This window comes from Pantherophis guttatus, chromosome 5 (assembly GCF_059756535.1).
Source record: "Pantherophis guttatus breed Tessera chromosome 5, ASM5975653v1, whole genome shotgun sequence".
Classification (NCBI taxonomy): Eukaryota; Metazoa; Chordata; class Lepidosauria; order Squamata; family Colubridae; genus Pantherophis; species Pantherophis guttatus.
In genome coordinates, this window is record NC_142067.1 from 39,693,559 (window position 1) to 39,708,000 (window position 14,442).

General features: G+C 33.4%; 1 protein-coding gene across 3 annotated transcripts in view; it reads left to right on the top strand.

The window, feature by feature from the left end:
• CRYBG3 (crystallin beta-gamma domain containing 3) overlaps positions 1–14,442 on the top strand; it is a 66,114-nt gene that overhangs the window by 15,884 nt on the left and 35,788 nt on the right. For all 3 annotated transcript variants that reach the window (XM_034413734.3, XM_087894954.1, XM_087894955.1), the window contains exons 2-5: positions 2,106–2,184; positions 3,900–4,333; positions 8,612–13,250; positions 14,058–14,105. In XM_034413734.3, the coding sequence (XP_034269625.2) occupies positions 2,106–2,184; positions 3,900–4,333; positions 8,612–13,250; positions 14,058–14,105 (5,200 nt within the window). The remainder of the gene's footprint in view (positions 1–2,105; positions 2,185–3,899; positions 4,334–8,611; positions 13,251–14,057; positions 14,106–14,442) is intronic.

Below are 14,442 nucleotides of genomic sequence, written 5' to 3' on the forward strand. Positions count from 1 at the left end.
CATCGGGCTCCAGCTACCAGCCCTGGATGACATCTTCGAATCTCGCTGTTGAGGAAGTTGCATAATATTCTCAGAGACTCTTCCCATCCTGCTTACAATCTTTTTGGACTGTTGCCTTCTGGCAGAAGATACAGAACAATTAAAACCACACATTTTCTGAATAGTTTTTATCCCAGAGCTATAATTGCACTCAACAATGAACTAAAGGGCCACCATCAGTGAGCTGTTGGACAGCATTACTTGGTCTGTTGTGTGGATGTTTGGGTGATTTAGGGGCGGGGAATTTGTGGTGGGTGGGAGTGTGTTTGGGGATTGTTATGTGTGTTGGACCTGGTCTTTGGGTATTAAGTGAATTTCGTTGTATCGATATACTGTGTATATATATACAATGACAATAAAGTTATTATTTTAGTTTTGTTCCATTGTTCCATATCATCTTAGCATGGGGCCAGGTTATTTGTGGAATTATTTCTCCCTGACAGTATATTTCCATTCCATCAGATCAAATAGAGTAAACACACTCCAGATCCCTTCACCTAAATGTTGTGGGACCTAGCAACTTTTTTCCATAGCAGTCCCTGTCCTATAGAACATCTTCCCCTTGAGATCTAGTAGGCTGTCATCTCTTTGAGAAGGCTATAGAGAGCTAGCTTGTCATCCAAGTATTGGAATAGGGTGAGGTTAAAGACTGTGTCTGACTGCATTTTTTTTGGGGAGGGGGGGGATACTGTTTTGTACCAGTGGTGAAATCCGGCTGGATCTATCCAGCTCATGCGAACCGGTAGTGCCGGTGGCAGGAGGCTCTGCCCACCCACCGGGACGTCATTACGTCCCCTTTTTGACCCTCTGTGCATGCACAGAAGGCTCTGCATGTGCAGAACAGGCGCGCGCTCAGATTCCTGAACCGGTAGCAAAGGTAAGTGCATTTCACTGTTGTTTTGTACTGCTACTGTATGGAACCTACAATTATGTTTCTTAAAATGGATGGCTATATAAGTATCTTAAATAAACAAAAAAAGTAATAACTGGTATTTTTCTTTTATTATGGAAGATCTTGGTTTTAAAACTGTGTTTTTGTTTTGGAGGAAATTTGAATGAAATACTCTGGAGCTTAACTGAAATCCAGCATAGAATTTGTTTTAGCATAATTTGATATTGCATATTTTATACAGTTTAGTTTCCAAAAATATGTTTTGGTCCAAATCTACTGAAATATAAATTGCGTATTGAGAAATATAACAGAGTTACTCCCAGATAGACAAATTTGTGTTAATTTCCTCTCATGTTGATGCTGTTAATTCAACATATTCAACACTTAACCATGTTTACACTTAAATGTTATCTGAGTCTTCTACTATATTAAGTCTTTTAATTCAACTCATTCTTTACTAATTATTAAAATTATAAATTGTTAACCATTTAAATTGGAAATTAGTTGAACTAACATTTCAACTGAGCAAGAACAAACTTCTCATGTGTCTGTCTCTATTACTATAAAATCAAGAGACTTTTAGAAATGATCTTTATTATACCAAATTTGAAATAAATTTAACAAAATAAAGAGATATTTAAATTTTATATAATTTAAATATGTGACATATATGCAAAGATTTTCAATTTCTTTCTTCCAATTTAGGATTAAATTATTGGGAAATTTAGTTTTACTTATAATTTTATTCTATATCAGCCATCCAGTATCATTGGATATTAGATAGCATACAAATCTGATCAATAAGCAAAAAACTTTGTAAGGCAGTTACAATTACAGCTACCATTATGTGAAGATAAGGGACAAAATTCTAGATTAAACAGATGGTAACCTTAAGCTAAAAATCAAATTAACTGACTAGTTTCGAAAATATACTACAGAAGAGTTGTGTTAAAAATAGATAGGAAAAAATATTGGAATTTTAAAAATGAGCTTGGAAAGTTTATGACAATAAAGGAAATGCTTTGATCAGGTTTAGAAAAGCTGTCTAAACAATGCCAAGATGATTGAAAGCAAGCAGGCAAAATAAATGCATTTGGTTTCTGCACTTTGTTTCAAAAATGCTTCAAATAAATTTGGACTTTCAAATAGTTACATCTCTTTCTCTCTTTTTCAGTTTTGAAATTAAGGAAGATGAATCTACAGATGTGATTTGTCCAAGAAAAGAAAGCAGTCCTCTTCCAGAATTATTAAAGGTCTTTCTATTTATTATTATAATAGGAATCAGAATTATGTTTTATACTTCCTAAAAACTATAGTTTATTTTTATTTAGGTTTTCCTGTATTGTTGTCCGTTTCATTATATGCAGAAAATGTTGTCCTGAAATACGTCTCTGTGTGTGTGTGTGTATTCATATGTGATTGTGAGAGTAGAAATTGTAAATAATGACATTAGCGTCAGTTATCATTACAATGATCATTTGAAGATCTCTGGCTTTGTTATCGTTTAGTCGTAGATAGTTTTTAATTAAATAATTGTTTCAAAAGTTTAATAGCATGAAATGTAAACTTAAAAGCAAGAAAATAGATATGATTCAAGCATAAGCATAATTAATATATATTATGCCAGCAGTTCCAATTCTAGCTTTTCAAAACTAAATATTATAATGAGATAAGAAAAATATACAAATGGCTATATAATGTGCATGTTTCAGTAGAGCATTGTGGCATCTATGAAACATAGGATTTTTCTGTACTCTGTTTTGCCTATACCTTATATATAATGTAATGCTTGTAATGATAATTACCTAGAAAGTGAAATGCCTTTTGAATTATTATTTATAGAATTTAAATTTCTAAAAATCACAATATGCTCATGGTGACTTCTAATATATAGCACAATAAAAACCATCAGAACAACAACAGATTCATATAAAATAAAACTAGTGCAAATAATACCCAATACCAATAAGATAATACATTAAATTTAAAAATCCAGGTTCAGATGATGCCCAGTCCTCTGCCTTTGCTACTTTCTGCAAAGCTATAACCATAGGGCCATTCTGGATTTTGACTAATACAAGTGTCATGATGGAAAAACCGTGTTTTCTGGCTTCATCCCCCATCGGTTCCCAAAATTTGGGATTTTGTAAAGATAAAAAAACTTTCCACAGAGAACTAAGGCAAAATTCCCTGCAAGGAGTAAGGGAAAAGAAAGACATTATGTGAGAGACACTAAGGAAATACTTTTCATAAAAGTCTAATGGTCTGAGGAATTAGTGAAATAGACACATCTTATCTAAGCAATAGTCAGATATACTGCTCACAGGTAAGAAGAAAGAGAAAGAGACACTGACTTTTTAAAAATAGGCTTTCTTGGGGAAGAAGCCTGGCAGATATGCCACATTAATCATTCCTGGGGGGAAAAGATTTATTAACTAAAAATAGCTGCTAATGCTGCAACTGTTTATTTTTATGTAATGTTGTTACATCCATTACATATGAACATATATTTCAAAAAATAAAAGGCAGATCTCATAGTGGAGATTCTTTTTCATGTGAGCTTTTAGTAAAAGAGCTAGTTTTCTGCGTTTATAGAATCAGTGTTATGCATACTTAGCAATGTTCAATGTACTGTAATTTAGATAATCAATATTATGTATGCCAGGAATAAAGCACTGGCATTAAAATTGTACATTAATGTATTCCAGTACACTTAATGAGAGCCAGTATGCTTAAGCAGAAAGAGCTCTGGCTTTAGATTGGGAAGTCCCTTATCTTCATCTCTTAAAAAATTGGAATGGCATTAATTCTCTTATAGGAACAATACTATGAAAAGAACTGAGTATGTGCTACCTTATGCTTCTCATAAGAAAGACAGGATACAATGCAATACAATTCCTCCTATATAGTCAGTAAAATCTACTTCCTCTTCAACAATTGATAAAATAATCTGTTTTTTTCCTTGTAGGTTTCAGTCTGTAAAAATAAGGATTTATGTACAGAAGGCTTGAATAGATCTACCACTCAAGAGGAATTAAAGAAAGCAAAAAGTCTTCCTAGTTTGATTCATGAAAGCAAAGCAAACAATAACAATAAACGGTCTAAAGAAGGATTTTTGCAATATCTTGGGAGTTTATTTGGTATTTCTTCTAAATCATCATACAAAGAAAAAGAACCTTCTAATTTTGGAGATGGACATTGCAAAACTAAAGAAGACTTTTCAGATCAAGGTAGCCATCAAGACAAAGGACCCACTGAGCATCTCAAATCAAAAATATTTGTCATTTCAAATTTTGGAACGGAACAGAAAATATCAAGCAAAGATGAAGACAGTAATTTAAGAATTAAATCTAGTCCACAACATTTACAGAAACCTCAGGATCAATCTGCTGAAACAGCCAAGTGAGTTCAAATATAGTATCTAAATATGTATTTTAATTTGAGCTCATAGGATCATAAAAATTTTCTTCAATGTTATTCATATTGAACAATGCGTAATGTACATAAAATAGTTCTCATCCTGTATGATCTATTTTTTTAGATTCATGAGTGGGAGAGTCATGCAAAAGATACAGTCTTATATATAAGAAGTTTGAATTTACAAAATTAAAAACAAAGAATGAAGAGAGATTATAAACATTTTACATACTCCTTATCAGTTGAATCTAATAACGAATAAGGTATCAAAAGATAGAAAGCTGGCCAGTATGATACCAATTTGTAAAAATTATACACCAGTCATTTTAATGACATTATCAGGCAAATTGTAGAAAAATTAATAAAATAAAAAAAGAAGTAAGCATACAGCAGAACTAGCCTTAATGAAGAAGAATCACATAAATTCTGCAGAGGTAAATACTACTATCTGGTTTAGTCACTGTGAAAAGTAAAATGCTGGACTAAGATGGTCTTATTATCCCAGAGCTGGAAATTAAATGTGATCCCTTCCAATAGCTACGCAAATGTTTGTTTGTTTGTTTATGCCATTAGTGAGTCTTGACTTACATACTACATCAGCAAATTTATAACAGTTTTTAGGGAACAATTTTGGAAGTGATTTGCCATTGCCTTCTTAGGGCTAAGAGAAAATAACTGGTCCAGGCTATCTGCTAAAATGTAGGCCAGACTAAACTAAGGCAAGACTAAAACTCAGATCTTCTCAATCCTAGTCCAGTATATTAATCTTTAGAGCAAACTGTGTCTCATAGATAGGCTTACACAAATGCAGCTACTTCTGCAACGTCACTCACTATTGCAAAACAGAGTTTCCCATTTATAGGAAACAAAAAAGCATCTTTGTTACAGCAGGAAGATGAAACTAATCACAATGCAAAGTATATAAAAACAGTAATGGCTACTCAGTAGAAAGTCAGTCTATAGAGATTGGAACCTATATTTGATCATGCCCATGTTTCACAAACATGGACTCTGGATATGAGCATAGCTTTCCATGGAACATCGGTTTTCTTCATGTATGCATTTTGCACAATGAAAATGTGTAGAGAAATGTGAGTGGTTTATTTTATGCAGTTAGATTCATAGGCTTTATTACAGTTGAGAAAATGCAGTACAGTGTTTTGAATAACCAGTTTTGAAAATCTTTCAGATCTGTCTCTTTTGTGCTTTCAAGTAGTGCTCGCTTAATGATGTTAATTGGGATTGGAATTTCTGTCACTCAGCAATGTGATCATAAAGCATGACATCCCATGCCCACATCATTTAGCAATGGTAATCCTAGCCATTGGTGTCATTACACAAGGATCACAGGTCATTAAATGAAGACATCCTCACAACTTCCTGCCAGAGTCCAATAAGCAAACACAGTGGGGAAGCCGGCAGGAAGTTGCAAATCCAGGTAGTTTGTAAGCAAGTGAGTGGGTAAGTGATTGCTGTGGCATGGGCGCAACAAGGCTGGGGTAGTTTTAGGGAAGGAAGAAGCACAAAGGTCTCCTGTGGCACAGCATGAGCATGCTCAATCAGGGGTGACTGTTGCCAGGCCAAGCTGAGATGGCCACTGCCAGAAGGGAGATATACTATGTCATTCTTGGACTAAGCCTAAGTCAACAGGGAAGATCACAAATGATGATCATGTGACTACAGGATAACCCAAGCAGCATAAGTGGGACCTGGTTGCCAAGTACCAGAATCATGTGACTGCAGGGATTCTCAGATGTCTGGAACTTTGAGCACCAGTTATAAGTACCAGTCATTCAGTGCCTTAACTTCAAACAGTTGCTGAACCAATGGTCATTAACTGAGAACTACTGGTATTGAAATGACTTTTTGTCTTGGGGAGTAATGGCACAATTTTTCAACAGTATTCAATAAAGTATATGACTTAAAAATGTATTATTGCATTTTTTATTTTATATGGCAACAGTTCTTTATGCATTTTTGTAAGGTTAGTTAACAGGTAGATGTAGGTTGTCATAAAATTATAAGTTACAATAGAAGAGCTTAGTTTGAGATAAAGTTTCTCTATTACCTTTTCAATTTTTAAAATATATCTTAAAACAAAGTGGTTTATAGGCTGTGAACTAAATTCTGTAAACATAAAAGCAAACATGCCAATACTGTATTATATAGCATTATCTTCTTTTTTTCCTCAAATGTTAGATATTTTATTTCAGTGAAAGCTGTAACAAGGATTAAAGTGTTTTTATCAGACAGCTCTGAAATACCAGATGGAACTATTGGAATATATAAGCTGCTTTCCTACACCACCACTACCCCCCAAAGAATAAGGATGGCATCAGAATAATCTCTCCTGGCAACATTATTATAGCTTCCATTAGTATTATGTGGGCTGTTAAATGCAAGAGAATTTGTATTTATTTTAGATTCATTTAGTCTCTATTCACTTGTAGTTGAATAAAATACATTTAAGGCAGAGATTATACCAATTATATATAATCCATGACAGAATATCACTTTTTATAGGTTTTTAATACCTGAGTCATACATCTTTCCTAATGAGACATAGTCACCTTATTGTACATCCCAACAGTACCCGAATACATGACCTACATACCTGATTTTACAGTCAATAACTTTCATTAATTTCATTTACACAACATGTGCTTACATCTCATTTATGCTTACTAATGTCTGTATTACAAATCAAATACTATAGGTATATTACTTTACCATGCTTTTTAATGGAGGCAAAGTTATATTCAGTTTAAATCATAGAACATTACGTTACAGAGGAAGCATGCTAAGGATTATCCATGCATGTGTGCACTGAGCTAATTGCAAATAACAGTTTATTGGCACATAGCCTTCGATATAGACTTCATATTTTTTTAAGAAAATCACTCAATCAAAAATACACAAGCAGAAAGTAGGCTGTCTTATATTTGTTCAAATCCTACTGCTCCAAAAGAAAGAAATTTTCAAACTGTTTCTAAGTCTAATAATAAACTGTTGTTTTAAACACAACATCAAGTAATGGATGATACTTAGCTTTTGCATTTTCTATTCCCATATTTTTTAAAATGGTGCATGTGAGGATTTTGTACATTGTTTTGTAAAGTAAAACAGCCTTTATCAATATATAGGTAGTCCATTTGTCCACTAAACAAGCATTTCTTTAGTGATATTTCGAAGTTATAGTGACAATGAAAAAGGTGATATGATGGTTGTTCACACTTAAGACTGTTGCACCATCTTGGCCACATGATCAAAATGTAGACGTAACTGGCATGTGTTTATGACATTAGCACTTGTCCAGAGTCATGTAATCACCATTTGCAATCTTCCCTGTTGACTTCTGGCAAGCAAAGTTAATAGGAGAAGCCAGATTTGCTTAACAACCACATGATTTACTTAACAGAAGCAATGATTTGCTAACAACTGTGGCAAAAAGGTAGTAAAAAAAAGAGCATAACTTACTTAACAACTGTCTTGCTTAGCAGTGGAAATTTTGGGCTCAATTATGGTTATAAATTGAGGACTAACTGTAATACCTTCCAGATATTTTGCTGTAACTACCATCATTCTATTAATAGCATTGGCTATTGTAATTCATGTTAGCATAATGATGTAGTTTCAGTGCTAACCCATTTATTCCCATGGAGAGAAACCTTTCCAAAGATTCTTCCTTATCTGCACATAACTGTTGCACCAACATGCCTTATTTTTCAGCCATTTTCCCATGGCATTGCTTTTGCCTCATATCCGGCATTCACTCTAGACAACCAAAAGTCATCCTTAGTTATCCCAGTTTTAAAGTGGTATTTTGCCGCTTCTCTTGTGGGGGTATAAGCAGTGATGGGATTCAAGTAATTTAACAACCGGTTCTCTGCCCTAATGATTTCTTCCAACAACCAGTTTGCCAAACTGCTCAGAAAGTTAACAACCGGTTCTCCCGAAGTGGTGCGAACTGGCTGAATCCTACCACTGGGTGTAAGGCAAAAATTTCTCATACACAAAAATATATATTGCAAGAGGAATCTTCTTTAGATCAGGGATTTGACCTTAATAGTCTGAAAATTGTTCTTTTTCAGTAATTCTACAACTATTATGTAGATAACTATTAAATGAATTGCACAATTTACACTTTTAATACCATACCCTCTCTATATAATATAGGTTAACTATTTAAGTAGTAGATATATTTATAATTGTATGTGGCTAAAAACATTTGCTAATATGCCATTAACAATGTTTCTATTCCAGAAAAACAGAAAGTGAACCCCCCGCACATGCAGTTACTTATGCAACCTACCGAGGTTCTGCAAGAATTAAGCAGTTGCTTAAGAAACAAGCAGACTTGGAACAAGAAACAGTAACCAGAACCAGTATTAGCAATTGTCTTGTGGAAAGCAAAAAAGAGGAAATCATAAATACTTTAAGCACAGAAACTACAAAAGAACCAGAATCGTTACTGCAGAATGGAAAACCTGAAACTAAAGATGACAAACAATATTCACAAGAAAACATGCTTTTATCCGAAATGAATCAGAAGGAAGATGTTCATGGTGATTGTGAGCACAATGAACTAAAGAACAAAATTACCACTTTGAGAGAAATTGAAACTATCAAAAACTGCACAGAAGAACTTGAGTCTGCAAAATGTGTATCACTTTCAGACAAATCAGAAACTACTAAGAAGCTTTTGTTAGAGCCACCAGCTTTGCTGCCAAATCAGGTCAGTTTTAGCTACCAAAATATAGATTCTGCAAGAATCAATTCAGAAAACAGTAAATTAGATGAAAAGAGAAAAGCATTTGAAGAAATACATATGCAGCTACAGTCAAACAATGCTACCACTGTTTGTTTTAAAAAAGAAACATATTTATGTGTTTTTTCTAACACAGAAACAAAAGAGGCAATACAAAATGAGTTTTCATCTTACCCCAAAGTAGAGTCAACTAATAATGATCGTCAATTGTTAGAAGATAAATATTCTTGGACTGACAATCAGTTCAAATTAGAATCAGTTAATCCATCATTGTACATGAATAGCTATAACTCTGGTGATCAAGTAAATAATGGAACAAACAGTAATGAAGAATTAAATACAGATATGATGACTCAAAATCATTCTCAATTGCTTCCCCATAAACCAGCAGTTACAGAAGAATCATTAGTTTTCAAATCAGGAATGTCAGCCCTTTCCACAGAAAACAGGTCTGGGTCGCACTTATGCAGCAAGAGTGGTCTAGAGAGTAAAGAAAACACTGAGCCATTATTACTTAGAGATTTACAAAATAATTCCAGGCTCTCCATAATAGCTAATATTGGGGCTAGTAAAGTGGTTGAGGAGAATGCTGGAATATCTGTTGTGGAACTTGATACAGTTTTGTCTAATGGTACAGAGGAAAATAAAGCCAGCATTTCTTTGTTAGATACTGAATATACACATGTCAACTCCTTTAAAACAGATGCAGATGATGTTCCACAAAGTTTTGAAGCTGAAAATGACTCTCATCCTGCCAAGAGAGATGAAAATAAAACTCTGATCCAACCGTTAACCAGCTTAAATATTTGTTCATCTCCGCTTGAGAAACAAAATAAGCTCTTTGAACTGGAAAACACAAGACATGTAAAGAACACAGAAATGTCATCTCTTAAAACTATAAAAATTGATGCAATTAAAACTCCAATTATTTCTGAGAAAACAAGCAATTCAATGCTCAGTAGCATAAGAAATCATGTCAAGCCTCCTGAAAATAAAGAACTCTCTTGTCTGTCTATTATTTCTTCTGAAAATGAGTGCTTGACCCACAGTTCTCTACCTGTGAAACCTGAAAAAACTAACTCGCCACCAGATAATTCTTGCTCTGTCTTACCTGCATTGATCAGTAATGCTAACATATTTGAAGATAGCATTCATTTGGATACTACGGCTAAATCTGTATCTCATTCCGAAGATCAGGATTTTTTGAAGGGTTCACATTTTTTGCCTGATGAAAAGGAAAATATGTTGCTGTCCGCAAAAGTCACCACTGCAGCAAATTCTGCAGAGACAGACTTTAGTGAAATATGCTTCTCTGATTCTGTGTCTGAAAACTCTAAAACTGTCTTAAAGTCACATTTTTTTCTGGAATCTGGAAATAACTTTAAATCCCATATTATCCCTGATACTATTGACAGAGATAACTCTGGAAAAAAGATTTTGCCACATTCAAATGAAACAAAATATTTGACTAGTTCTTATTCAATGGATTCTGAATCCATTCTCATAAAAGAGACCTTTCCTGATTTTACATCTGACAATGTACATGTGCCCAAGTCTGCTATTCCTACAAGTTCTTCTAAAGATACTTCAGACCTTCATTCTCCTGTCTGTGAAGCAGTAGAGGCTGTTTTTGACAAAATCAATTCTCTTCCTATAAATTCTGAAGAAGATACTGTAAAATTGTCATCTAAAAATAAATTAAGTAGTCTATCTTCTGAATCAATATCAGATGTTACTTATTCACCTCCATTAATGGCCTCAGTTACTTATTACATGGATACCATAGATTCTTCAAAGATAGCATCAGAAATGCCTCTTACTACCCAGCAGAGCAAAGAAATTCATACAACTCCCTCAGAGCAGAATTCTAATTGCCTTGTGGCTACACCTTCAAAAATTGCTACTAGAATGGATAAACAAGCAATTGCTGCTTTATTTCCTAAATCAAACAACCAGTTTTTTAAGGAACCGTTGAAAAATGTTGAAACAGGAAAGCAACTGCAAATTAAATCTCAAAACTTAACACTGTTGTTTAAAAAGGCTGATGAAATAGTAGATGAAGTTCTTCATTTAGCAATAGAAGAAATTAGATCAAAACAAACAGTTTGCATCTGCCAAAATAATGACACTAAGTATAATGAAAGTCCCAACTTTCAAAAACATCATACAAATAGAAAAATGCTGTCAGAATCTAAAAAAATACAGTCAAGGAACTCTTCATTAAAGCCCTGTAATGTGAGTTATATTAAGTTCTCTGGACTTAAATTTGACGATGATACTCAGAATGAAAAAGAACCATTGAACATCACTGATAAAACTGATTTACACAATTCAGTAATAGTAAAACCAAAAGAAATAACTGACAATGTTATTAAAACAGCCATACAAAATCCAGCAGTTGTGCCCTATGAGGAACATTTAAGGAAGGATTTTTCTCAAAATACAAATATGTGCTACACTGAAATATCAGAGATACCTATAACTGAAACAGAATTATCAACTAAGCTTCCTGAAATAATTGAAATACCGTTAAACCTAAGTCCAGTATCCACAGTTGAAGAGCAGAAGATAACTGTTGAGGATGTAACAAATGTCTCCGTTCCTTTTAACTTCAAAGAAGAGAGTAAAGAGGTTTCTGGAGAAATTATACCGAAGAATGTGTGTTTAGGCCAAACAGTTTGTGAAGAATGGTATGATGACATAACTAAACTAAATTCCAGCCCTGACAAAATAAATAATGCCAAATACAATAAAGATGATAATTGTGCAACAAATACGGCAATTGTTGGTGATATCACTAGTAGCTGGACATGTGAGAATCAATGTAATTTCGTAAAAGGAGAGGCTGTTATGACCTATAAGCAATTGTCAGCATGCTCAGTTTTAACAAAAAATGTGCTACCCTTTAACTCAAACATTAATACATATGGTAGCTTTTCTGATAAATATCAAATTTCTGATAAAGATAAACTTACTTACTTATGTTCACCTGGACATAATGATTTCCCCAAAAATGAGATAATAAAAAGCAAAGCTATTACTGCTGAAAGAAAGGAACCACATGAAAAATATAATGAAATAAATAGTGAATGGGACAGTAGCAAAATGGAAAATGAAGATATAATACAACAAGATACTAAATTCAATGCCCTTTTTAGTATATCTGAATCATCTCTGTTGAACAACTCATCAAACATTGGTTTTGTCCATAGAGAAGTAGTAAACGAGGACCCATGTTTAATAGCAGATAATGTACTTAAGGAATATTATTTGCATGTTGACAATGAAAATGAAAACAAATCCCCAAATTGTTTTGACTTTCCTACACCAGAAGACTGGGAACACAATTCTTCCTTTAATATTTTGTATAAAGACAGTCTTCAAGATGAAAGCTATTCTTTTTCAGGAGAAGAAATAATGAGTACCTTATCCCATCCTGATTTATCCTTAGATAACAAGCATAAGATGTATGAAACATCCAGATTCAAAGAGGACCTCTTTCCTTCTTATGACAAAAGCAAGCAGTTGAATGAGATGCTGGGTGATACTTGTTCAGAATCTTTCATGACTGTGGAAGCAAAGCGATACAGGATTTACCCCTTTTCTTTGTCTCCTATATATGAAGATGATGGTTCCCAAGAGGACTTGCCTTCCACTGATATCTCACCAAGAAATGACTATAGTGGATCACCAAGAGAAAACCAATCTTTGTCTATCTTATCACTTTTGCAATCAGTATCTGAAAAGTTGAAGTCTAGTAATCAGTGTAATGAAAATGAACAAGAAGACAAACTTTATGAAGGAAAAAATCAAGAGGAAGAAAATGAAACATCTATTTCCAATATTTGGCAAGACAATAAAAATACTGAATTCCCAAAAGACTTTTCTAAACAATTTATTTCTAAGGAAGTACTTCATTCAGAAGAGACTTCATCTTTGAGTTCAACGTTTGCAGTTCATTTTATTCAAAAACCTGACCCTGGCATGAAGCCTTTTTTAAAGGATACATATTCTGAAAATCTGCCTGGCTTAAGTTATTTAGTTGAAAAAGGAAGTACGCTTGGAAGCAGAATATTGCCAGCTGATCCTCCATCTAAATCTACAAAGCTGCTTAAATTGGTAACCTGTCAAAAGGTAATTTTTTTCACTAAATTTATACACAGTAGGAACCTAATCTATTCATTTCATTTCTTCTGTACACACATCTTTAGGCTAAATATATTATGGAGATAGATTTTCCATATAAATGAAATTCTGAATCTCTTGATTCTGCTTAATTTACTGTGAGAATTTAGTACATAATATGATAGTCTTTCAATGTACTGTATCCAATATACACTATATATATTGTACAATATACAATATACTAGGCAGATGAAATGAAAGAGAGCACACTTTTTTAGCAGAATTTGAATTGAAAAATACTTTTCTCTTTACTATTTTTTCTCCTGGGATTTTAGGTGGGATATGAGGAAAAGTTATTTCATAAATGAGTTATAAGTGTGAAGAGTGAACATTCTTAGCTGAAGTACCACCATCACTTTGATATCAGGCAGACTGAGTATAATAGTTCTGTTTCTTGCAATAATGTTTGATAAATGAGCATGTATGTTCACATTTCCAAATCTGCTTAAAACATAATAGTCCATATCTTCTTCTGATGAATAATATGAGAAAAGTAGCATTGTACACAGCCTTTTATATTTTAATAGGAATTGTAAGAACTGACTCAGAATACTCTGCTGATAGTTTTGAATGAAGTCGCAAAATGTATTTTTCTACAAGTTTAACTTATGTTTTTAAGGTTTTCAGAAATTGTTTGTTAGCATACTTATACACATTTACTTAAAAGTGCTAAGATTTGCTTCATAACATGTTGTTTAAAATATATTTTCTTGGCTTATTGTAGTATTAAAATTATTTCTTTTTTTCTGATTATAGTGTCCTGTTGATAGGGACATACTCAAATGCAATCCAAGACCAGGAAAAGTGAGTGTGATTTTATATAAGACAATAAAATTGTCAGTATTGTCTGCTTTGTCATAAACTTTTTTCAAAAGTGAGGAATAAATGAGGGACGAGTATGGAAAGGAAGTCTGTTTTCTTTGATATACTAACATAGTTATCTGCTACAACAATGAAATGCAAGAAGGAGGTTGGTAGGTATTCTTGTGATGGTTTCATTTTATGACCTAGATAAGCCAGCCTGGTGGGCTAGACCCATAAAATTCAAGTCATCAAAACTAGCTTAGTAATTATGTCATGCAAATGTTATGTTTGCACCAAAAACACAGTATAATTGATATAAGAGGAATATAAAATGAAT